We start from the raw sequence: 27,720 nt of genomic DNA on the forward strand, positions 1-27,720 counted from the left end.
AAGGAATTATTTAAACAAAAGAAGTAGAAGATAATATGTGCCCTCCAAACTAAACCTTTCAGCTACAACAAGTATGATGCATTCTCTCACCAAGCTGCTGCTCCGGAGTTGTGAACATGGTCTCGTACTCTCCGTCCAGTGTCACGTCACTAAGGCGGTTCAGTAAACTCTCCCGTGGTATTCTGTACTGCTGGAAGATGATGAAGCTGCATCAAGGCAATAAACAGATTCAATAAACATCTTGATTACAGTACATATGTTTCACATTTATATCATTTATGATTTGTTACATTTGTTAATTAAAATTTTTTAAATTAAAATGACCATAATAGTTTCATTATTTATATAAAAAAGTTAAAGAAGTCTTTTATATAACAAATTTAACAAATCATTACATTAAATTATTACATTAACATGGGTGAATCTAGAAATGCAAATAGAGGGTTAGCTGGAAGACCGGAGGGGAAAAGACCTTAGGGAAGGCGAAGATGTAGAGTGGAGGATAATATTAAAATGGATTTCAGGGAGGTGGGATATGACGGTAGGAACTGGATTAATCTTGCTCAAGATAGGGACGGCAATGAAACTCCGGGTTCCTTAAAAACCATTAAAGGCCGAATTCATAGTCAACACTTATCATAAGGAAACACTTAAGCAGTTCCTTGTAATAATTTCCAATTCATAAATCCCACTGAAGTGAACACTTATTCAAATAAGGTAGCTTGTCAGCTTACTCAAGTGTTTCCTCATATGCATTGTAATCAGCTGATTCGGTATACAATAGATGATGATTATGATTTAATTTAATTTATTGAGTTCTGTAATTAAAATGAAAATGAGTTTCGGCAAGCAAAAGATATATCAGAGATATGGAAAACCCTTTAGAGATGTACAATGATCAGCAATTTAAGAGGAGATAGTGTTTCGACAAGAACACTGTTGTGAATATTCTGGTGTCTCTCATTTCAATTCACAATGCAACCATGAGGCTTACCGATTTCGCCACTACTGAAAGTACTGGTTGCTTTGAGATTTTATGATACAGCAGCATTTCAGGTAGATTTACGTGGCATATTTTTTTTCGAAAAGTATTCACGTCCCAACAAAGTGTTATTTGCATTTTTGTTTGCATTCTACCCAAGGAATAAGCTGTTAAAATTTGCGTAATTATATCACTTCCACTTTGTTTAGCATAAAAATTACTGGAAAATAAATTAAAATGATTTACTTACAGGAATATTTCCGGAGTTTGTATTAAACTCAACTGCAACTTTGTTCCATGTCAATTTCTTCTTTTGGAGAGAACAATTATCAATTTTTTCACTTTCGACGATATCTCCATATTTCATAACTAGTTATCTTAGCTCACTTCTTTCTTTTCTGTAAAATGCTTTCTGGACATCTTGTATAATTTTTAGTTCTATAATATTTACTTCTGTATTTGTGTGTGACAATAATGCCGATTTAACAATTTGAAGGCGCTGGAAAACAACTGAATGTGGGAAAGCGCTCACGTCTACCCATGCTGCCATATTTCTTTCGACGTCAAGGGAATGCGTCTCTGCAATACGATCTGAAATAAGTGCTAAGGAAATGCTCATTACTTAAGTGTTTCCTCATTTTATAAGTGACGATTATGAATTCGACCCTAAGTTTAACATTAAATGAAAATAAAAAGTTCAACAGGGTCATTCCATGCGAAGTGGTCCTTAAGGAGACACTATGGTGAAACAATGGTGAAAAGTTAAAGAAAATCCACTTAAAAATTTGTGACTCTCAATTTAGACTGAGTTCAAGAAGTTATTTAATTTGTATTCCAATGACTATTTTCAAGCTTATGAGCCAATATGAACTAAAAATTTTGAAAACTTTGTCGCAAGGAGCTTTTTTAGAGACGTCAATATAAAATATATTTAAAAAATATAATTTCAAAACTATTAGCCTTGTGGCACCGCACGCGCACGCGCACGCGCACGCACACGCACACACAAAAATCCTTAATAACACATCCCGTCCTGATAAAATATGTATTTGCTCCCAACAATCACAGTGTCCCCTAAAAACATTATAATGTCTTTCTACGCAATACTGTTGTACCAGATCTAAAATGTTTCATGCTCTGTATCTCAAAGTCAAGATTTTGTAGTTAAGTTCTTGTTCCAGAGAAATTCTCAATTAATATGATATAAAGAGTGAAGTCATACCCATTGTCTATGCCGTTCAAGCCAGTCTTTTCGCCCATGTCTCCAACAATGATGCCTGGGAATGGCAGCAAGGTTTTCGGGTCTCTGATTGGAGTCACAAACCCGTGCAGGCCATGGCACGTGCCGTCCGCAGTGTACAGTTGTGCAAACAGTAGTGCGTAGGTGCAAGTTTTACCTGACAAACAAGTAACAAATATTATAACTTTGCAGAAATTTCAGGTACTGTAAATCTTAGAAAAGCTCCAAGTGCAGAGCTTCTTTACTTACTTACTGGCTTTTAAAAAACCCGGAGGTTCATTGCCGCCCTCACATAAGCCTACTATTGGTCCCTATCCTGAGCAAGATTAATCCATTCTCTATCATCATATCCCACCTCCCTCAAATCCATTTTTATATTATCTTCCCATCTACGTCTCGGCCTCCCTAGAGGCCTTTTTCCCTCCGGCCTCCCAACTAACACTCTATATGCATTTCTGCATTCGCCCATACGTGCTACATGCCCTGCCCATCTCAAACGTCTGGATTTAATGTTCCTAATTATGTCAGGTGAAGAATACAATGCGTGCAGTTCTGTGTTGTGTAACTTTCTCCATTCTCCTATAACTTCATCCCTCTCAGCCCCAGATATTTTCCTAAGCACCTTATTCTCAAACACCCTTAATCTCTGTTCCTCTCTCAAAGAAAGAGTCCAAGTTCACAACCATACAGAACAACCGATAATATAACTGTTTTATAAATTCTAACTTTCAGATTTTTTGACAGCAGACTGGATGATAAAAGTTTCTCAACCGAATAATAACAGGCATTTCCCATATTTATTCTGTGTTTAATTTCCTCCCGAGTATCATTTATATTTGTTACTGTTGCTCCAAGATATTTGAACTTCTCCACCTCTTCAAAAGATAAATTTCCAATTTTTATATTTCCATTTCATACAATATTCTCGTCACGAGACATAATCATATACTCTGTCTTTTCGGGATTTACTTCCAAACCTATCTCTTTACTTGCTTCCAGTAAAATTCCTGTGTTTTCCCTAATCGTTTGTGGATTTTCTCCTAACATATTCACATCATCCGCATAGACAAGCAGCTGATGTAACCCGTTCAATTCCAAACCCTCTCTGTTATCCTGGACTTTCCTAATGGCATACTCTAGAGCAAAGTTAAAAAGTAAAGGTGATAGTGCATCTCCTTGCTTTAGCCCACAGTGAATTGGAAACACATCTGACAGAAACTGACCTATATGAACTCTGCTGTACGTTTCACTGAGACACATTTTAATTAATCGAACTAGTTTCTTGGGAATACCAAATTCAATAAGAATATCATATAAAACTTCCCTCTTAACCGAGTCATATGCCTTTTTGAAATCTATGAATAACTGATGCACTGTACCCTTATACTCCCATTTTTTCTCCATTATCTGCCGAATACAAAATATCTGGTCAATAGTCGATCTATTACGCCTAAAACCACATTGATGAGCCCCAATAATTTCATCTACATATGGAGTTAATCTTCTCAAAAGAATATTGGACAACATTTTGTACGACGTGATATTCCTCGAAAGTTACTCCAGTTAGCCTTGTCCCCCTTCTTAAAGATAGGTATGACTTTACCGATATTAACTGTTTCACCTCCAAGAAGGAATAAATTACACGTTTATCGCATGCAAGTTTCTACTGTTTAGATTAGCTGCAATGAGAACGCCGTCCATTTAACAACACTGAATACTCTTCTACAAAATAACAGTCAAATCAGTCAGCCACTGAATCATAATTTTAAACTCGGACACAAGCACAGTAACCTCTTGACCATCGACGACGACTTTGGATAATTCTTTTAAACAGGAAAAATCTGTAACAGACTGTAATCTCAATGTTGTCATCGCCTCATCGTCATGTTCCTCACCAGCAGTATGATCAAGTAGTGGATTTTTCAAAAGTAAAAGATTAAGGAACTCTCTACCACAACATGTCAGAGACTGTCGGACATTGTCTAGTTTCAAAAATAAATTAAAATTGCACTTTTTAAATTAGATTCCTTTCAGTTATAAGCCCTTTTCTCCGGCATAGTTTTGTAAAAATATAGGCTATATATTTCTTTTTCCTTCCTTTCCCCTTTTTGTTCTCTTTATCAGCCGATGAATTTATTATCATACCCTTTTTATTGTGAATTTTGTTTAATTTTCGTATTTCTTTTCTTTTTTATTATTATTTTATTACATTCCATTTTGTTATATTCTTCCTTACGTTTTTCCATATTAAGCATTTGTACTAAATGAGTTGCTTTCACTATATTCCAATGTATTTTACTTTCTTTTTTTCTATTATGGTATTATTTTCATGTTGTTTAGTTTCGATTTTATTGTGCTATTATTTTTTTTTTTGTTGTAATATGCTAGTATTCTGTTCTTTAACTTTTTGTTAAATTTTAACTGCTTGTATACTTTGTGACCTGGTAGAGTGTAAGAGAAGGCCCTATGGCCTTAACTCTGCCAGTATAAATAAAGAATTATTATTATTATTATTATTATTATTATTATTATTATTATTATTGTATTTAAACAGCTCGTATCCTAGCAGCAGCAGCAGCAGCAGCAGCAGCAGCAGCAGTAGTAGTTCTGCTTAATAGGGAACATCAGCAATTTTGACTATTTGTATCCTTTAATTGAACTTGTGCAAACAAACAAAAATTTAAATACCAACAAATATAAACTACGGCCACAAATTAAAAAAAACTATCAAATTAAAACTCTCAAAATATATACCGTATTTACTTGCATCAGTTACCCCCTCACCCCAAGATTTTTAGGCCATATTTTCTGAATTTTATTTTTCTCGCCAATGCATTATGAAAACAGACACTCTTTGGCACTATTAATTTTGTGTGCAATTTCTAACATACAGTTTGTAGCCTCCTGGTATAAGAGCTTCTTAATGATCTGCAAATGCAGATCATGGAATGTTGACATAGCTATTACAGTAGAACCTCTATTATCCGTGGTAATGAAGGGGGTGGGGTTAATCGAAAAAATCGCATAATCTGTACCATAAAATATTTTCGTAAATTAAGTGTATATTAAAGTTTTATAATTCCCTCTGTGATTTTGTGTTTAACATGCTAGATAGTGGACCAGAAGTTCATTAATTTAAATTGCTATGTATGCAGACGATACAGCTATTTATGCAACCCATCGCAACATTAACATAGCCTCAAATCACCTTCAGGAAGCCTTAAACATCATATGCCCTTGGATTGAAAATTGGCGCATCGCACTGAACTACAATAAATGCGAAGCAATGATATTTACTTTGTGTCGTCCTGCTAATCCTCCATGCATACATCTTTCAACCAACGTGATACCGTGGAAACCAAAGGATGAAGCTGTAAAATATCTTGGAGTGCACTTAGATCGCCGTCTGTCATGGAAACATCACATCAACAACAAACTTAAATTGGCCTACTCAAGACTCCTAAATTATATCCGCTCCTCAACAAGAAATCATCTCTAAAGCTACAAAATCGCATGCTACTTTACACATCTCTATTACGACCTCTACTGCTTTATGCCTGTCCTGTCTGGGGAGGAGCTGCAGTAAGTGAAATTAAACACATCCAGTCATTTCAAAATAAAGTCCTACGAATTCCACTCAATTCTCCTTGGTTTGTCCGTAACAGCCAACTACACAGAGAAACTGGTATTGACACAATCAAATAGTTTATTCATTCACAAGCTAAGAAGTTCTATAACAACCTAGAAAATGTTCCAGGTGCCATCCACTACTCTCTCGGAAGGAAGTCCACATTTCCCACCAGAATCAAGAGCCGACTTCCAATGGACCTCATATTATAATCAAAATTTATCATCACACCAACCTATGTAAATAATTATTTATTAACAATTATTTTTGTTCATTGAGGAGCCCAATCTAGGCTGCCCTCAATTCAGTGTCATGTATTGTATTTATATTTTTTAGAAATGATCTGTATAGCGCTAAATGCGCTGATCGATCAAATGTAGTTCTGTTTATAAGTATGCATAAGGGTGTAATTATTTGACTTATTTGAACCGTTGTATCAGTGAAGCGAGGTGAGTCAGTGAAGTTATGGTTTTACAGTGCAGTGAACAGTTCCGATCAGTGATAATTTATAGCGTCAATGAAATGTGTTCTATAGTGTCAGTGAAATGTGTGCTAAAGTGTCAGTGAAATGCGTCATAGTGCCACTACAGTGAATGAGATGAGAATAAAGTGAAAGACTATTGAAACTTATGTAGGGCCTGTACATAATAATGTAGGTTGTATTGTAAAATTAGGTATTTTATTTATGTTTTATTATTATTGTGTTAAATTATATTGTGTATTCTTATTGTATTGTGTATAAAATTGTAGGCCTATTGTATATTGTATAATTGTATTGTGTATTGTAAATATTGTTTATCATTTCTTTATTGTGTATTGTTTATATTGTGTATACCACTGCCACAGGGTGCATGCCCACTTGCAGTGTAAATAAATACATACATACATACAAATTGTTAAAAAAAAAGTCTGGTTGTTAATGATCGGTTTATAAGTGCCAAGGAAATTCCTTTTGATGTTTGTTCGCGGAAAGATAGGAATAGTAGTAGTCTCATGTTATAGATTTACATACTTTAAACACTTTAACCTTGGTTTTCCTTAAATCGCGCAGTTTTAACGTCAATCTCGTATTCTGGTGCGAAATGAGCTGCAGTTTCTTTTTTTTTCAAATCTCTCAATTATTTGCAGTTTTATTTCGAAACTTAGCAAAACACTTTTGACATCCGTGGAAGATATTTTGCGTTGAAAATATAAAGTACGGGCACTGGAACATTAGGACAAGGACTGAATGCTGCATGGGTTTGCTATAAATCGTGCGGAAGTTCTTGGGACTCTTTTATTTGAAGGCAGGTAGTGATTATTTTACAAGTTGGGAAAAACACCTTCAAGTAACTGTTCTTATTGCTGGCAGTAGTACTATGTAAGGTTAAAGGCTTGTAATAATACACTCTAGAAAAAAATAAGCAATAATATAAGGTATAATACTACATTTTTTCCCCAGCAAAGAAAGAAAACAGCAAGAGAAAGACAGTTGGATAATCCGACAATCGGTTAATAGGATGATGGATAATCGGGGTTCTACTGTATAAGCAACTGAAAGATCTTTTCATTGACTTGAGTTCCCTCCAGGACTTGCAATGTTCCTCTCACCCAGATTGCCGATCCAGCACTTGGCAGCCTGGAAGTCTGGAGTGTGAACCACGAACTCATGCGTGCAGGGATCGTAAGTAGCTGTCGTGCGCATCTTCTTGGTGTTGCTGCCATGACCCACCTCAGTGAGTGCAACGCAGCTAAAAATCTGCAACAAACAGACCACTGTCACAATAAGACGTGCTGTTCATATACTAGCAATGCAGTGTGGATATTCAGACATCCGCGTTACCTCTCCACGCCAGGCGGCCTCGTACAGGGGCAGGTGCCGCTCTGTGCCCAGACTTAGGATGGCGTTTGCAAACAAGGAGACTCCTAGAGCGAACTTGACAGAGATGTTGAGGTTCAGCACAGCCATTGCCTCGTTCAAGTCCATCATGGTGCGAGTCTGTAATACGAACAGAACAACCACAATAGATCAACAGGCTGCAAAAGGGTACCTGTCGGATACAGGGGGGAGAGCCATTAATCCTTCCCATTGAAGGCTTTCAGGAACCAACCTGGACAAATACCCAATGTCCCATCCCTACCTTCCCGTGGTGCAGCTGTAAGCGTAATTTTACAAGCTGAACTAAAGGGAGGGGCTACTCATCAATTAGCACTGGTCAGCTTGATGAGTTAATGACTGAATTTGGTATGATTTTCCTCTATTCAATACCTAATTCCCTCTTTACCCTTTCCTATCCAGTCCTCTGACTGAACCTTTACTTTCTTCGACCCCGACGGCATTAGAGCATTCGAGGCCTAGGGGTTCATTTCACTTTCCTTCCTCCTCTTTCTACTTTTCTGTTCCTAGTGCTGACCTGCTATGGCACTAAAATCGTCCTCCAGTGGCTTAAGGAGGGAAAGCTGGTGATCAACAAGATCTCCCGTCGACCAACAGCAGGTGTGGTCCTCCAGACATTCTGGGGGTTGTGTGTGAATGAAGTAGCCACCAAAACGTTAAAATATGGTGTTCACTTAAATCGGCTACAACTTGCCATTTAACCCTCAAAAACTGTGCTTCAGTGGCTGGCCATGATAATATCTTTGAAAAATATTGGAGTGCAAGAGGTCAAATGACTTTATTGCCAAATGCCTAGCATTAGAAAACAACAACAACAATAAAAGATCAACAAACTCACTGTCGCAATAGATATTTCTACCTAATGAGGAGCTCAGTGCAGTAACAGCATTAATGTAAAAAATCGCTTTTATGAAAAATTAGACAGAAATTTTACGATTACGAACAAAATCTTTACATTTGGTAATTAATCTTATGTTAAGAAGTTACCGTATTTACTAGCATAACAGACGCACTTATTTCCATAATTTATGGAGTAAAAATCTTGAGTGCGTATTATATGCGAGGAAAAAATTTTAGGGGAAAAAGTCGTAACTACATGACATTCCAATGTGATAATCACAGCTAGTTTCGACAACGGACATTCAAGTAGTATTGAAAATGGTCGACTGTAAGGCTCCGAGAGCACCAATATATCGAACATTAAAAAACTAATTAAAATACGAAACATACGAAATGAATAAAAAATGTAGCACAGTATAATCATGTTGTTGTTGTTTTCTAATGCCAGGCGTTTGACAATAAAGTCATTTGACCTCTTGCACTCCAATATTTTTCAAAGATATTATCATGACCAGCCACTGAAGCACAGATTTTGAGGTGTTCTGAATCCATTTCTGCACAGTATAATCATAGTCTAGTATATACAGTCACGAAGGTCAATACGTAGTAAATATGCATCCATAGATAGTTGCTAACCACTAGGATCACTACTATCGCCTCATTACATACAATGCAAAATAGTAGCGGCACAGTCTATAGTTCCTAGCACTCTCACAACTCAAGCTTCGTGACTGTATATACTAGACTGTGGTATAATCTAAAACTGAATACAAAAACTAGGTATACTTTGCGAAAGAACAATACCACTATTCTTACTTAAAAATGTAATGCAAACATTATGTGAGAATTGCTTCAGTAAAGTCCCATTTTACAAACCTATGGATCAACAATTGGCTCTCTTCTGAAAAAGGAAAAATTTTACAGTCTATACAAAAGAGACCAAATGACCTGGAAATGTACAAAAACATGCCCAGACATGTTCAAACATTTTTAACAAGAGTCAGAACAGGTCACATTGTCACTCAATTGTACCTACACCGATTTCACCTTTCTGATAATCCTACTTGTCTGTGGTGTAATAATTATGATGAAGATCTGGAACACATTCTTCTATACTGTCCATCATAAACCACAAAAGAAGTAAATTAAAATCATCAGTACCAGTTGCAGAAGACACAGCCCTGCAGTATATATTGACTACACCCCAACTCTGGCTACTAGCAACAGGCATCTATAATGAACACTGATCAAAATACCCCTCATTTCTCGTGCAAAACAACAACTGAATAGACTACAGTGGACTATAGTGGACTTTATGTTGTCAGCAAACAGCTGGATACATTAAGAAGATTGATTGATTATGTGAGAATATTGGCAAAAGATATCTAGAGAAGAATAAAAAAGTGTATTTAGTATTTGATGACCTAGAAAAGGCATTTGACAGAGTGAATTGGAATAAATTGATGGGGATCCTGAATAAAACTGGTGTGGATTGGAAAGAGAGGAGGCTGTTCAGTAATATTGCGACAGCGACGTGAGATTCGAACTCACGACCAGCGTCCCGCAAGAGAGAAGATCGCGCGGAGCACTTTGGGACGGCGCGCGGCGGAGAGAAGAGAGGGGGTGTATTACGTCAACGCGACGAGAGTGCGCGCGCATCTGGTGCTGGTAGAGAGGAGAGGGCTCTGGATTTTTCTGGAGTGCAATCTCTGGAGACGCGTCGAACTTTCGAGGCTACGTCGCTGTGATTATAAAAGAAGAAACGCCAGTGAACTCGAGAGTTTTCAGTTATTCAGTCAGTGAGTAAGCCTGAACAGAGCAAGCTAGCCAGTCTTGTGTACCGGAGTTCGACTTGAGTGTGCGTCCGCAACTGTGCCAGCATCCGAAGGCCTGAGTTCGAGTGCAGTGGACCGCAGTTGGAGGGACCTGAGTTCGAGTGCAGTGGACCGCAGTTGGAGGGACCTGAGTTCGAGTGCAGTGGACCGCAGTTGGAGGGACCTGAGTTCGAGTACAGTGGACTGTCTCTGAAGGACTGTGGTTCGAGATACTGTGAACTCGAGTGACTGAGCTAGAAGAACTGTGAACTGAGAACTGATAGTTCTGATTTGTAAATAGTGCTTTGTAAATATTAGTCAAGATTAACAGTTCATTGTTGTTCGTAATAGTCCAAGTAAATTGTCATTGTCGTCGGTGGAGTGCTATAACGAATACTGTGTTGAGTGAAAATCCAATTGTTGACGAGAGCGTTTAAGGCTAATTGTAGAAAGGAATTATTGTTGGAAGAATAAAACCCTATTGTTGAGTTGAAATAAATTGACAATATTTATATGAAACAACGAGTCAAAGTCAGGTTAGGAGAAAAAAATGTCAGAATGAAATAGAGAAGTGCGACGTCAAGGATGCCCTTTATCACCTATCCTGTTCAACATCTAATAAAGTGCATAAGATTTGCTCATGATGTTGCCCCGTCATGTTGATAGCAAATTCTAGTGATGTCAATATTACGACTACATAACAATGGAAAGATTTATTGATTGTGTTGCGATCTGAAGCTCTTCCATGTCTTGCAATGACGACTGAATAATCGCTGTGTTATCACTGAGTGTCCGTTTTTAAAAAATGTTTCAATAGTGAATGTCCAATGTTCTGCTGACTAAAGATGCATGTTTATTCAGTACATTTACTGAAATAATTCAGATTCGTTGATTTCAGTAGCAAAACAGAAATCGTTGCCATGTAAACCTAAACAATTGACACCCTAACCTTAAATGGCATACCTCGACCAATGTTATGCCATGCCTAGCTTCAAACCACCCCAACTATCGGACGGGTATTACGTAAGTCAAAATCATGAGTTCATTCTGCCCCACCTTGTACTATGTGCTTCTCAGCACACAGAATTATAATAAAACATTATTATACTTTAATGTTCAATGCTGCATAAATTTGGCAGTCTATATCATTCACACTCTGGGTAAACATTATGCTCAAAATAGCTGCAAGAAAAATTAAAATTATCGAAAAAAAAAACAAATAGCCCACATGACAGGCTTGCTCCGTGTACAGATAGTAATTCCAGCATGTGGAAGACAGTTTATATAGTAGCTAGTGGCTTGTGCAGCAAATGCTGCAAACTAAGTTCATTAGACTTTCAGATTTATTCTCAATGAAGAATACCAGACATTTGGAAGTTATCTGCTTCCATAATAATGAAACATACTCCTTCTGAATAGTTTTTTTTCATGCCAATTACTTTTTCTTGAACATATCCACCTCAGTTTTTGTGTTTCAACGCGAAAACGCAAGTAACAATGTCAGGACGATCAGTGGGTTTTTCATGTGGGAGTAAAGCAATAGCTATTTCAGGTTATTGGCGATTGTAGGTTTGTAGGCCTTATTTTATAAGTAATACCTTTTGGTGTTTCCTTTGGAACTGTAATTTTTGCGCTCTCTCGAGCCAATACTGAAGAGAATGACGCATATAAATATCTACACTACACCGCCATTAAGTATATGAAAAAGACCCAACCCCACTTGACTAATAACTATAAAAATATTTGATTTTTATTAACAATATTATCTTAAGCCACTCAGTAAATTATAGAAATGAAGATCTAATTTAAGATATTCTCTACATCTACTTATATAACCCCAAAACGTTTCACTTTCATATCATCAAAATAGCATTAATAGTATAATGAATGAAAAATAGTCACAGCATGGCATTAACTCTAATAATATTTCATTTCTAATGATAACAATGTCATCAAACCACCTCAAGTTTTGTAATTTTTAATATCCAATACACAGCTGTACTCAGAAAAATTACACACCACAGAATCAGACCTGTAAATTAATTTTAGTAAGTCTTGAAATTTGTAATAACCAATTTAATTTGAGCTCTAAATATGTCAGCACTCCTGTAGATCATGGCCTTCGTGTAATATTGTTTACTGTAGTGTGTGTTTTGTTTTATTCTGAAATGCAATTAGTGACGACAGATGGATTTTTAGAAAATAGGCAAATTATGTTGAAAACTTGACATTTCACTCAAAACTACTATCTTTCTGAAAAACTTTGGGTTTCAAGCTTCAGAATGAGAAGTCATTTATTAAAATCCGTTCAGCCATTTTCCCGTAATTTTCATTACCAATTCAAATTATATATATAGATGTTCAATGCTGCATAAATTTGGCAGTCTATATCATTCACACTCTGTGTAAACATTATGCTCAAAATAGCTGCAAGAAAAATTAAAATAATCGAGAAACAAACAATTAGCGCACATGACAGGCTTGCTCCGTGTGCAGTTAGTAAGTAATTACAGTTTGTGGAAGACAGTTTATACAGAATATGACAAAATACAGTAATAGGAGAGCTGCTGAAATATAACTTGCACCACAGTGGATAATGCCAACAGAGTGGCAGTGATCTACCTTTTTCTTGTAGTTGTTGTTGGCTACGCCATCTGTGTAGAATTTGTACTGGAGGTACTTGACTAGCTGCAGCATGGCGAGACGCTTTTGCTCGTCCACTGAATGAGTCTTGTCACCATTATGGAACAGAACGTCAGCCTCCAATGTCTTCCACACCTTCAGCTGAAACACAACAACACCATCTGGTCAGCTTTACCTGAAAACCAGATTTGCATAATATACGTCACTGTTCGTTAATAGAAAACCACAATAATTCAAGTTACACAGTTTGTGTGCACTCAATGTTGGGTCTTTGACGTCTTATCAGCCCACTTGAGGTATGTGGATATAAAGGGAAAAATTGAGCTGGTGTCTGGTACAGTTCCTGGGTAGCTCAGTCGGTAGAATCAGCCAAAGATCCTGGGGTTCGATCCCAGTGCCAGAACAATTTTTCCCTTGAAATTATTCTTGCTGTTAAAAGACATATCAACAACCAAAGTTTAGTGACTATTTCATACAACCTTACTCCTAAATAAGCAACAATTTCCTGGCAAATACTGCAGCTGTTCTTCAGACTGTGTTTCATAAATCTATCAGAATAACACAGTTGAAACATCTACCTTAGTATTTACTGGACTCTATTTCATGTATGAAAGAATAAAAAGGTAACCATAACATGAAGGTTCAAGGCTTTAGATTGGCAAATGGTTTAATATAGTTCCATTAAAAAAAATTACTTAGGTACAAACATAAATGCGTCACAGTAAGTTACTGGTGTATAAGACTATAAACTATAATTGAGTGTGATGCGTCATTAAGGGTTGGCAGGAACTATGTTTCACATGATGTATGGACACGAAAGTATGGAATTTTCAACATTAATTTATCTTTTGGACAATTTATTTAATGTAGGACTTTAGTCTCTCCCATCAATGGATATGGAATAATTCTTCTTGGGTTTTCAGCCAGGTGATTGGATTGTTGCTTCTAAGCTTTCGATGACTAGCTCTGCCATCAATCCCTGAAGAAGATGGCTGAGAACCCGAGAAGAGTTATTCCAATCTATTAAATGAAACCAAATTTAGGAACAGATGCATTATAGGGGCCACCTATCACACATTATACGCAAAAAAAGGTCAGCGGAAGTAATGGTTCGATTAGCGTTTTTAGCATTCGATATTCGATTGGCTGAGAGGTGTAATAGTGGATGAAAATATGTACAGATACGGAAATAAAATTTGCTACAGAGTTCGTATTAAATTCATGAGCTTGAACTAGACAGAGAAGAATGGTGAAAAGACTGATTTAGGCCTATTGATTTCCGTATCTGTATATATTTTCATCCACTATTACGCCTATCAGCCTATCAGCCAATCGAATATCGAATGCTAAAAACGCTAATCGAACCATTACTTCCGCTGACCTTTTTTTTGCGTATAATGTGTGGCCCCTATAATGCATCTGTTCCTCAGCCAAACTTACTTCAATAAGAAAAGAATGTTCTTCTGTAAAATGAGTGCAATTGTTATTTATCAATAGGCCTACATCAGTCTTTTCACCATTCTTCTCTGTCTAGTTCAAGCTCACGAATTTATTACGAACTCTGTAGCCATGCGAGTCTGAAGACAAGAACTGTCAACAATTGATTTCACTTCAATCATAATGAAGATGAGAGGAATGGCGTTGCAATTTTAGAGGCGTAAGGATTAGATAATTTGCTGAATAATGATAAATTATACATTTTCTGTGTTTTTTTTTTTTTTTTTTTTATGGTACACGTACGGATCCTCTACAACAAACTACAGAAATTGTCACTAAATATTCGTACTGCAATAAATTAAGTACATCAGATCTGCAATAAATATCTGCAGACATTTGCTTAAATTGGAACGAAATTCGGAACGTCCAACAAAACGTGTGCGGAAAGATGCGAACAAAACGACGGCGCTAAAGAATAGCATGACGTAATACAGGGCGACTCAAACCTGTGGCGGATATCGTCCTTGCCGTCCCACGGTACTTCTGGCAGTAGTGATTTTGGTCTATTTAAAAAGAATAGAGAGTAACTTAACTGAATTACATAGCGGATCAAAACGTCCTTCATTATGTTCTTTATGTAGACCTTCACCTGAAGGGAAGGCCGACGGGATAAAATCTTATTTCGGCAGGACGTAAATTAAACACATTATATTTGATGTTATAATGAACTCTGCATGTGTGAGGGCAAGCAACTGATATCCATGAAAGGATGATGATGATTATGATGAATATAAAGAGAGTGATGGTGGTTTAATAATCATAAAAGTGATGATACGATGATGATAGATGAATACAGTGGTGATACTGACAGAGTTCGCTGAGGTGAAAGGAGAAAATGGTGATGGGCGAAGATGGTGGTGATAGAACCGTGAAAGCAATCTGAAGTGCCCTACGAAAATCATCCTCAAGGGCGTATAAGTCTCGTCTGGATCTTCAATAAACTGTAAGCTATGATTGTCCTGACTAAGCATGTGAGTAGCTGAAGACTGTAACAAGGTTAACTTGCGAACTGAGCATCTGTCTGTTCAGGTCGCAACGGTGAGAACGTGCTGACATGCCAACAAGCTGGACTTTGAACTGTAATGCAAGGAAACAGACAGGGGCTGTCCAAAACAAACTAACAGCAACATTGGCAGAAACCATGCATGCACGGGCAGGCATATATACATGCGAACACTGATTAATAATAATAATAATAATAATAATAATAATAATAATAATACTAATAATAATAATAATAATAATAATGTGTTTGAGAATAAGGTACTTAGGAAAGTATTTGGGGCTAAGAGGAATGAAGTTACAGGAGAATGGAGACAGTTACACAACGTAGAACTGCACGCATTGTATTCTTCACCTGACATAATTAGGAACATTAAATCCAGACGTTTGAGATGGGCAGGGCATGTAGCACGTATGGGCGAATCCAGAAATGCATACAGAGTGTTAGTTGGGAGACAGTGGGGCTGGAGGGAAGAAGACCTTTGGGGGGACCGAGACGTCGATGGGAGGATAATATTAAACTGGATTTGAGGCAGGTGGTATATGATGGTAGGGACTGGATTAATCTTACTCTGGATAGGGACCAATGGTGGGCTTATGTGAGGGCGGCAATGAACCTCCGGGTTCCTTAAAAGCCCTAAGTATACATATAACACGTCCCCTCCTCAGAAAAACGAAAAGTTAACATGGTTATAATTTTAATATGTGACATCCCATTTTAAAGAGGAAAATTCAAAGAATAAGTTGGAAAAACTGAAATATAATTTCCCTGCAAAAATTCGTAAGTGTATGAAAACAGGGCGTTAAAATTAAAACTTGTATACCCCTTCTGAGAAAATTCCGTTCCTCCTTAACACAATTTTCAGTGTAATTTCAATAATACCACTCAATTTTAACAATCTTTTCGATTATTTTGATGACGGATTTTTTGGGGGAATATTCCCGATGGGAAAGACCACAGGAATTTACTCAACACTGGTCATAGCCTTCAAGGAAACAAAAAACTAGTCATTAAACTATATGTTTTCCGTGAAATTCACAGAGAATCAACAAATTATAATAAAAGTAATGATAATAAAACAGGTCCTAGATGAATGTTGAAAAACGAGAGCATGGAAACGATTAAAAAACTGATCTTGCAAAAACGGTCAAAGAGACACATACATGAGTACAAGGTCGAAGGCTAGTTCTTAAATCCCAACTACTCTCATCACGTTTCCTCAACATTCAGAAGAAATGTCAAACATATTTTTCAGCTTCACAACTTTCCGCTCTATCACGGTTAATCAACACCGCCAACTGCAGAAGTGTTCCCAGTCCTTCGTGTTCTCTGGAGGCTCTTTAATAAGTTACAATGAAGGCATTTTCAGACACTTTATGTCACAGAATTTTTTTTTTAACTAACAAAAAATATGTGAGAACGGATGATGCTGAGTCATCGCCATGCCACACATCTGTCGCCTCCTACAAAAAAATCTCGCTGGAATGAGACTTCCGTGCTCTATTGTAAGTATAGAAGCCACCACAACATAAGAAGAAGTAAACCACATTACAATCCATTGGAAGTCTCAATTAATATGCCATCTTCAGTCATAATTGCAATGAATGAATCAGGGTTTCGCTTTGTGTACAGTCATACACATTTTGTGCAGTAATAAAACAAATTCTGTGCAGTGATAAAAATACAACAGAATACGTGAAAGCAACAGTTTAATAAAACAGTGGTTCCCAAACTCTTTGAAGGCACGACCCACTTTTGGGCGAAACTTCTGTATTCGAACCCCACTACTCAACTGGTAGGGTACTTCACCCCACTAGAAAAATACAAATACCTGTAAAATCGGAAAAACGATGATTTTACTTAACAATAGAGGATACCACCCGAAGAAAGACCAAAACAGAAGACTATAGTGCAACAATGACGCAATATAGTGAAGATGGCTCTGGCAATTTAAATCCACTATTGTCATTATTATTTCCAGAGGCAGACATTTCATATTAATGAGATCAATAAAATATTTGAGATAATAATAATAATAATAATAATAATAATAATAATAATAATAATAACAATAATAATAATAATTTGAGAATAAGGTTCTTATGAAAATATTTGGAGCTAAGAGGGATGAAGTTACAGGAGAATGGAGAAAGTTACACAACGCAGAACTGCATGCATTGTATTCTTCATCTGACATAATTAGGAACATTAAATCCAGACGTTTGAGATGGGCAGGGCATGTAGCACATATGGGCGAATCCAGAAATGCATATAGAGTGTTAGTTGGGAGACCGGAGGGAAAAAGACCTTTGGGGAGGCCGAGACGTAGATGGAAGGATAATATTGAAATGGATTTGAGGGAGGTGGGATATGATGATAGAGACTGGATTAATCTTGCACAGGATAGGGATCGATGGCGGGCTTGTGTGAGGGCGGCAATGAACCTGCGAGTTCCTGAAAAGCCATTTGTAAGTAAGTTGTAAGTAATAATAATGTCATTATGGTAATTTCGGTTTCAACTTGTGCAGTAATGCAAATTTCTTTTAAAAAACTTCTGCAATGAATCATATTCATCATAATCATACTTCCCTGCCACTGTCTCAAGCGTCTTACCTCAACCTACTACTACGTCCTACTGTTACTACTGATGGAGAGGGAAAAGAATGAACCCATGAAGAATACAACGCATAATAACAACTTGTAGCTAAGCAAGATAATATCAGTCTAGTATATGTATACAGTCACGAAGCTTCAGTTGTTGAGGGTATTAATACTAAGAACAAGCAACGGTGGTCGGTACTATTTCGCATTGTCTGTGATGAGGCGATAGTAACGATCCTAGTGGTTAGCAACTATCTATGAATACATATTCCCTACGTATTGAGCTTCGTGACTGTATATACTGGACTGTGACAATATGTTAACAGACCAGTAGCGGGTCTCTATTGATGCGTTTGAATCGTCCAATTAACTCGAGTGTTAATAATTTATTACTATTTATGATGATGATGATGATTATTATTATTATTATTATTATTATTATTATTATTATTATTATTATTATTATTATTATTATTAGAGTTTTTCTGTATTTTTCATATAAATGACTTGAGAGTCATCCGTTCTATTATTGGCACTATTAAGAGAGCCGAGTGTGAACGTTATCCACGGAGTATAACATGAAATGACGTCGTTGTTATGTTTCCATAGTTACCAAGCATATTTTCGGTTATGTTTGTTCCCTTCGTGAATGGTGTTACAATTTTTTTTAATTTTATATAGTAACGTCGAACTGGATCTATCGTTATTTAGTAGTGTGCTTCTGCGAAAGAAACTCGAACAGAGCGTACTGCTATTTCGACAAATTATTGCTGTTACGAATATTTTAATTCTTACTAAATTTTCTTGGCTGAAACTATCACTTTCGATTGCAGTTTTGATTCAACATTATTTAATGGAAAAGGATCTAAATGTGTACTAATCATTATCATCAGTTACGAATTAGAATTAGGTCACATCTCTTAGAACAGTGAATACATAAAAGACGTACAAATGTATTACGCTTGCAATTTATTCTATGCGTGCATGCGTGAGATAGCAATAACTTCTGTAAGAACACACTGCAGTTGTGAATCGAATTACAGAATAAACCATAACTAAGCACAAATTCAAAATAATTTGTCAGCATCAAATTCACGTGGAGAAGTCAGGTTATGTATTCTATTATTGAGACCGTGTATCTTATCGCAGTGGAAAACTTCCTACACATGAGAATTGCGTACCGTTGTATTTCTGCAGAGCTCAGGGTTAGCGAGCTGCACTCAAGCGTGGAAACCCTCCTTGTGCATAGGTTCGATTCCCTCTTGGACTGACTACCTGATTGGGTTTATCCGAGATTTTTCCGAAGTGTAAGGTGAATGCCAGATAATTCCGTTGCGAATTAGCAGATAGATTCATCTCGCTAATACTAGATTCTTTTCCATCAAATAAAGTTGAATCAAACATAATACATAACTGCAATCAAATGTAATAGTTTCAACAAAATAAATTTAATAAGAATTAAACATTCGTAACAGCAGCAACAATGTCGAAATAGCAATACGGTCTATTATTACGAGTTTGATTAAATGACAAACGCAGGAATACCGTATCGTAGCACTTTGTGAAATCACTTGGATAACGAGAAAATGAAACAATATCCTGCAATGAGGTCCATGGTAAAATGCTAATTTTTACACCAATTTTTTATTTAACTTTTTTATCCAGTGAAAATACTAGTAAAAAAGTGTTTTTCTGAAAGACTAATATTTTCCCTGGACCAAAAATGCAGTATAAATGGAATAAAAGTAGTATTTTACGTGGACCATATTAAATTTGTGGTAAAACAATTAAGTAGACGTACCTACACATTACCGTCGCTCACTGGAGATTTCATTTTCTACATTATCAGAGTGATTTTTCAAAGTACTACAACATGGCGTTCCTATGCTTACTATTTACGTAGTGAAGATGACATTCAAAACGGCACACCACGTAATCACAAAATCTTCACGCATTTTAATTGAATGCGCGTAGCAGTGAGCTATAGGGTCAATTTGACGATTTCGAGCACAGCAGTAAAATATGCATGAAAAAAAAAAAAAGTTATAGACAATTTGTAACCCACTTCTGAGGTTGGAGCGCCTGGAAGGAAGAAAGTTATAGGCAATATTAAACCCAAAACATGCATTATGCATGACTTTGCCCCAAAATGGCCGAAACATGCAAAGGTGCATAAAAAACTACACATGTCTGGAATTAGAAAGTCTTGAAATGGGTAGAGAAATGCAACATGCTTCCATAAAATAATACATGCACATGTTCTGTCTCAGCTTATTACATAATTATTAAAGTATTCTCTCACTTGAAGCAGTCACTAATATATTAAGTCTAGGTATTTCAATGAGTCACTGAACTTATCAATGAACTCTGAGTAAAGATAAGAGCAAAAATGAAACATGCCTGTCTTGATCAAAGTTCAATAGATGACGTAAAGAAAGATGACAAAGATTTCAAAATGACATATCTTCAACAAAGGAAATGACTGTCCCTTTATCAATTATCCTATTGTGCAGAATATGAAGAAGAATTCTGGCTGGCTAGCCCCACATAGTATAAGAAGTCTGACAACATCACTGTTCAAACACAAACATGTAGTAAATATCAGAAGTGAAAAAGGAAAAAAATTACGAAAAATTAAAAATATATATTAACTGACTTCCCACTATTAGTCATGCAGTGAAGTATTCCTTAGAACTGGGCAGTTACAGGGAAGGTTGGCAATAACTACATCATTTTGATTGAAAAGATGAATAGTGGGCTTCTAAAAATTCCAAGTCTCTGGAGATGGGAAGCAAGACATCCATGGCAAAAAAAAAAAAGGCAACATTTGCCTCTGGTGGCTGTAAGAAATAGTAAAACCTTTCTTCGTGCAAATTTGGTCTCGTTTCATTCTTAGTTTCCTGTTTTCGTTAGTTGACATATTATGTACTGTCAAGCGGGTATGTAGGAAACATTTGACAGGAATCATATTTTAGTAACAGAAGGCAAATGACCAAAATTGAAGATCAATTTAGTGAATACAAATATATTGATATAGGTGTACCGCAAGGAACAATTTTGGGACCTATTTTATTTCTAATATATGTTAATGATCTGCTAAATATAAATTTAGAAACATTTAATGGATCTATATATTCATATGCGGATGATACAGTAGTTATTTTCAGTGGTTTTTCTTGGCAGGAAGCATATAGAAATGCTAATGTAGGTGCTAACATTGTTAAAAAATGGCTTAATTCCAACTTCCTTTCTTTAAATATATCTAAATCAACTTTAGTTCCTTTTTCGTTAACAGCTGCCAGTGTTCAAAATTTAAAATTTAGCGATAAATATCGACTAATAATACACAGTGAAAATTGTTTAGATCCCAAAAGTTGTAAATGTCCACCTTTGAAAGAAGCCACGTATGTAAAATATCTGGGTATCATTATTGATCAGAATTTAAAATGGCCTCATCACATTACTTATCTTTGTAAGAGGCTTCGTAAAACAATTTATAAATTCGTTAATCTTCGCTGCTACTTACCTATTAGAGTTTTACGAAATGTTTATTTGGCCATTATTCAGTCTATCATTCAATATGGTATAATTGTTTGGGGTGGAAGTACAAAAATTAATCTTAGTCCGTTAAATTTACTACAAAAACGAATAATTAAAATTTGTTTGAAGAAACGTTTCGATTATCCAACTAAATTAATTTATTCTGAATTTAATGTATTTAATATTGAACAAATTTATAAGTATACGCTGTTAAAATTTTATCATAAAAATCGTAATAAGTTTGTAGTACAGACACACAATTATGACACAAGACGAAATATTAATTCAACATTAGTAGAACCTAAATGTCTCACATCTGCTGGTCTAAAGCATAGCATAAATTTTGGCCCTCGGTTGTACAATGCTTTAACTAAATTACACCCAGAACTTCTAACATGTAACCCACTAACATATAACAAGAAAATTAGAAACGTGTTAATATCTTAAATTTGATTAAATAAATTTATAGCCTATGTGTATGAATTAATCAACCTATATTATATTTGTATTCTATAATTTTGAAATATATATTAATCCTACTTTTCACGTGCGATATTATTCTTCTCTAGTGTGAATATTATAGTATATACTTAATTCCATTGCCGCTGTAATTATATTTTAGTTCCTATTTTATTTTACTTATTTATTTATATTATTATTATTTTTTATTTTAATATTATATCTGAACTGCGACCGAGCACGAGCGCTGCTCATTCGGTCTCAAATTTTGTTAATACTACTGTATCTTCTTTTTATATTGCTTGTATTATTTTATTTGTATTTATCTTTGTTTGTTTTTGTAATTATATTTCTTTATTCTGTAAAAAAAAAAAAAAAAAAAAAAAAAAAAAAAAAAAACACACATCAAAAAGAAATCCAATGATACTTTTGTCATATTGCTAATGTAGTATGTGAATGTACGTAAGCCGACTGAAAATAACACTGTCAAGTCAGATAGTAAAAATAAAAATAATATCACAAAAAAAATAATATCACATAATCTGTAAAGTTTCAGAGCTTCGTTTTGTCATTGTTTTCGCACAACAATAGAAAGAAATCCACTGAAGTAACAACTTGAGATATAGTGTATTTCAAATGTTTGTACATTATTATTATTATAATATCAAATAATTATATACTTCAGGAAATCTTCCCAGAATGTTGAAGGAAAAACCTTTGACGAATGAAGAAAGAAATTAATTATTAATAGAACAGGTTAAAAATTAAAAAAAAAAAAAAAAACTTTATGGGCCAAAAGTGCTTTGCAATTTAATCAAATTCCAGAAATATTCCTGCAAGTAAAATATTTTTTAGTACGTACTCTCTAAAACAGTTACTTTTCCAAACTGTTATGAGTCCGAAAAATTGAAAAGGCTGCTAAAGTTGTTTAGTAACACTTCAAGAGATTTTTAAACAAAATAATTGTTTCAATATGACATTTTCTTTTATTTTTAAAATATGTTATGTATGAGGTTTGTATTTGAAGGGTACATGGGAAAAAAAGAACAATGTCACAATTCCTTTAAGGGTGATGTCGTTATCTAATTCACTGTATTACTACAAATTTTAGTGTTATTTTTACCAAAGATTAGGAGAATTAAAACCATGGATACACACATCATTTCTTTCATTTCAAGTAGAAACACCAATAAATTTTGTAGTAATATACTGAAATAGATCATTATCTCACCCTTAATTGAAATGTGACATTCTTCATTTTTCCCGTGTACCCTTCATTTGTCTTCCTCATATATTTCAGAGAGGTTTTACTAAAAAATATTGTATGCACCATGTACGTAAAGAACTTCAGATTTGCGTCTTGTCTGGAAACACTGGATTCGATGTTAATGTTTCCCTTTTCGTAGTTGATACAAAATATAGACTACTATTATATTTTATTTTTCAGTTATTTTTTGTTACCCATAGTACTATTAAGATTTCAAATCATCCGTCCTCAAGTGAGGTTGACCACTGGGATCCGGAATTAACAAAATATAAAAGATAAAGGGAAATGAAACGAGCAAAATACTGAATAATTTCAGGGGAAAAATTGTTCCGGGGCCAGGTATCGATCCCGGGACCTCTGGTTGAACGTACCAGTGCTCTGCCAACTGAGCTACCTGGCAACTCCACCCGACACCATCTCAACTTTTCCCTTTATATCCACACAACTTGCGTGGGCTGACGAAACGCCAGAGATCCACATCGAGTGCACACAATCTCTGTGTGACTTGGAATTGTGGTGGTTTTCTGTTAACGTACACAGTGACGTATATATTATGCAAATCTAGTCTTTCAGGTAAAATACTGATTCGAATTGTACATTAAAACGAAAATTTACGTATTAACATATAGATGATAGTGTAAAATTTGAAGAGAGGCCTTCAGAATTTCCATTACAATCTTCTGAACCTCATAAAAGGGGATTTTAAAGGATTTAAGGGTATTACATGTAAATTTTGGTAAACAACCCCTTGCTCCAAATAGTAAGCCTGTAACATCCCAGTTGTAAAGCGAAATGCCATATTTTTCACTGAGGCATGGAAGACAAGGTACATATTTAGCTCGCTTGTCATCTGCAGTGCTTGATTCGTGTCTCGTTCAAAGCAAATCGTAGGGTCTAAGACCATCGCTTTCTGGGTTCTTCTATTGATGGCAATTATATCGACTCTTCTATGAGAATCATCTTCAGACACACAATGAATCTCCTCATGTACTTCCCATCCTCTGTTTCTTACCAGGTTGGCAATTGATAAATAAATTAACTTCATTATCTTTACAGTTACCAGCTGAATAAAATGAAGTCATTTTGAACAAAAATTAGGAAAAACTTAAAAAATTCTAGCAAGTTTCCATACCTAAACGAGTTTTCTCTCAATTCTGAATAAGAGCAATTTATGAATTGGAAATAAGCATATGCAGTTAAGAAATTCTCATCTATAGGTGAAAACTGACTGGCACAGGAAAACGGGTAAATAAATACTGATAGAATCAGAGAGTCAAATTTCGACTAGAAGACGAAGTACTGAAAATTCAGTTTGAAGTGTGCTGGTCCTACCTTGAGCTTCAGAATCTCCGGCTTGTCGAACACAAGCTTCAGCTTCTTCCAATCGAAGGAAGCCTGCTTCCTGTACATGCTGAGGGGTCCCTCTGGCAGGTCGGGGATGAAGTCTGTATCCTGTTCCATCACGGTGAGGGGACCCAGCTCCGAGGAACGTGACGTCGATTGCATGGTCCAGCGTTCGATCAGAACTGCAATTACAAGAAAGCCCACAGATAGTTGTTAGGTCAGAAGTGTCAGCAAATATGCGATGATATAACGGTCACTATATTTATATAAGATACATACTTGACATCTGCGAGCCAATGTAGCTTTGGCCAACTTCGAAAACTATCCTAGATAATGCAAATCTAGTCTTTCAGGTGAAGCTCCCTGTAAAGCAGATTTGAATAATTTCAAGAGAAAAATTGTTCTGGGGCCGGGTATCGATCCCGGGACCTCTGGTTGAACGTACCAGCGCTCTACCACTGAGCTACCCGGGAACTCCATCCGACACCGTCCCAACTTCTCCCTTTATATCCACACAACTCGCGTGGGCTGACGAAACGCCAGAGACCCACAACGAGTGCACACAAACTCTGTGTGACTTGGAATAATAATAATAATAATAATAATAATAATAATAATGGTTTATTTTAACTGGCAGAATTAAGGCCATTCGGCCTTCTCTTCCACTCAACCAGTATGATAGAAAATTACTACAATGCTGTGAATATAACATAATTAATACAATACAATACTACAATACAAGACAATATAATACATAATTAATGTAATACAATGACAATTCTTTTCATCTTCACAACACCAATAAAATAATTATGTAATAATAATAATAATAATAATAATAATAATAATAATAGTAATGATAGTCATACCTAAATTAAATTAAATTATTAAACTCGATCACAATTGAGGGGCTTAGAACAAAAAGCAGGTAAGTCACATTATTAAAAAAATGAGGTAAGTGCGTGTTGTGATAGCCCAAAAGGATGTTTCTTTGGGATAAATCAGGTAAGTGATCACACTTTGCGGTGCTTCTATATGGGCATCATTTCACCAAACTAGTGTATAATATTTCATTGCATGTAGAACTTTAACTGTAATTTCCTCAAAATTAGGTTTCTGTCACTTACCTGCTTTCTGTTCTAAGCCCCTCAATTATAACTTCAATTTGACTGCGCCCGTAAGAAATCGTTTAGCCTTTTCTTGAAAGTGGTTATTGTCTGGCAGCCCCTAATCTTCTGAAGTAGAGAATTCCATTCACAGGGGACTGAGATATGGAATACTATGTTTGCTAATAGAGTCCATGGTGTATCAGAATACAATTTTACGTGTTTCTGAAAACCCGGAGGAGACAGGGAAAGGAATCTTATCCTAAAAAGAATCCCTCATTAAAATCTGTCGGAAAGGAGGAAGGAGATGAGTTTATTATGTTGTAAAACTCGTGTATAATAACAAATATGAACAATCTGGCCTCAAACATGCTTTACTATTAGAATAATTCATATCATTTTGTGTGTATATGCGTGTCTATTATTCCAACAACATGAAAGAAGAAAATACATGGATATGCCCTGAGAACGAAAGGAAAGATCAGATGGACTACATACTGACACAGAAAAAATTCCGAAATTGCTTGAAAAATGCAGACAACCAGATATGGGTATTAAACCAGTGGCATGTGGTGGAATTTTATGTGAGAGAAGCAATAATACAAATGTATATATGTAAAGTACAAAACTACTTGATGATACGGCGTTTTAGCAGAAGAGATGATACTAAGGGATATGCTACTGAAGTTAAATGACAGCTGTGAGCAGTATGGGCTGAAGATAAATGCAAACAAGACTAAAGACCACGGTTATAGGAAGAAAAACAAAGAAGGTAAGCTTGAGAATTCTAAATGAGGCAGTAGAGCAAGTGGACAGCTTCAAATACTTGGGGTGTAGCCTACTATAAACAGTAACATGAGCTGCTGCCAGGAAGTCAAAAGGAGGATAGCAATGGCAAAGGAAGCTTTTAATATAGAAGAAGGAGAGGAGTATGACATTGTATGGGGCAGAAACATGGACATTACGATGCAGTGAAGAGAAGTGACTAGAAGCATTTTGAAATGTGGATATGGAGAAGTCCACACCTGTGGAGTAACGGTCAGTGCGTCTGGCCGCGAAACCAGGTGGCCCGGGTTCGAATCCCGGTCGGGGCAAGTTACCTGGTTGAGGTTTTTTCCGGGGTTTTCCCTCAACCCAATACGAGCAAATGCTGGGTAACTTTCGGTGCTGGACTCCGGACTCATTTCACCGGCATTATCATCTTCATTTCATTCAGACGCTAAATAACCTAGATGTTGAGACAGCTTCGTAAAATAACCCAATAAAATTAAAAAATAAAAGATATGGAGAAGAATGGAGTGTGTGAAGTGGATAGACAGAATAAAAAATAAGCTGTGTTGGAAAGAGTGGGTGAAGAAAGAATGATGCTGAAACTGATCAGGAGGAGGAAAAGAAATTGGCTGGATCACTGGCTGAGAAACTGCCTACTGAAGGATGCACTGGAAGGAATAGTGAACGGGAGAAGAGTTCGGGACAGAAGAAGATATCAGATGATAGTGTGTGTATTCTGAAATTGAGTCGTGTGTTTGAAATTTCATTTTGATGTGTTTTTGTATGTCTGTATCACATCCAAATGAAATTTCCAACACACAACTCAATTTCAGAACACACACACTCTTTAACTCCACATTACACTACACAAACACACCCCCACAGGAAACAAAACAAAAGGCCAAGACCAGCAACAACCAGTTCTGAAGATGGCCAATAGCAGATCTTGTTTACATAAAATTTATGACGTGAAAAACACTAATACGTTTTACGAAGTGATATAGTGTCAAAAGTTGTATAATCAATGTATAATCTTATATTCAATTGTTATGGAGGAATTCTTGCGTGTGCTCGATTACACTGACCTCTAACGCTCGAAAGTGGAACTA

General features: G+C 36.0%; 1 protein-coding gene across 3 annotated transcripts in view; it reads right to left on the reverse strand.

Annotated features, from left to right (window-relative positions):
• The window catches only part of LOC138715805 (peroxisomal acyl-coenzyme A oxidase 3), a 72,917-nt gene that overhangs the window by 24,968 nt on the left and 20,229 nt on the right, over nucleotides 1-27,720 (reverse strand). For all 3 annotated transcript variants that reach the window (XM_069848893.1, XM_069848894.1, XM_069848892.1), the window contains exons 2-7: nucleotides 24,723-24,916; nucleotides 13,003-13,164; nucleotides 7,673-7,828; nucleotides 7,441-7,588; nucleotides 2,205-2,379; nucleotides 91-206 (exon numbers count right to left, since the gene is read on the reverse strand). In XM_069848893.1, coding sequence (XP_069704994.1) covers nucleotides 91-206; nucleotides 2,205-2,379; nucleotides 7,441-7,588; nucleotides 7,673-7,828; nucleotides 13,003-13,164; nucleotides 24,723-24,896 — 931 coding nt within the window. In that variant the 5' untranslated portion in view covers nucleotides 24,897-24,916. The remainder of the gene's footprint in view (nucleotides 1-90; nucleotides 207-2,204; nucleotides 2,380-7,440; nucleotides 7,589-7,672; nucleotides 7,829-13,002; nucleotides 13,165-24,722; nucleotides 24,917-27,720) is intronic.

Source organism: Periplaneta americana, chromosome 15 (genome assembly GCF_040183065.1).
Source record: "Periplaneta americana isolate PAMFEO1 chromosome 15, P.americana_PAMFEO1_priV1, whole genome shotgun sequence".
Lineage (NCBI taxonomy): Eukaryota > Metazoa > Arthropoda > Insecta > Blattodea > Blattidae > Periplaneta > Periplaneta americana.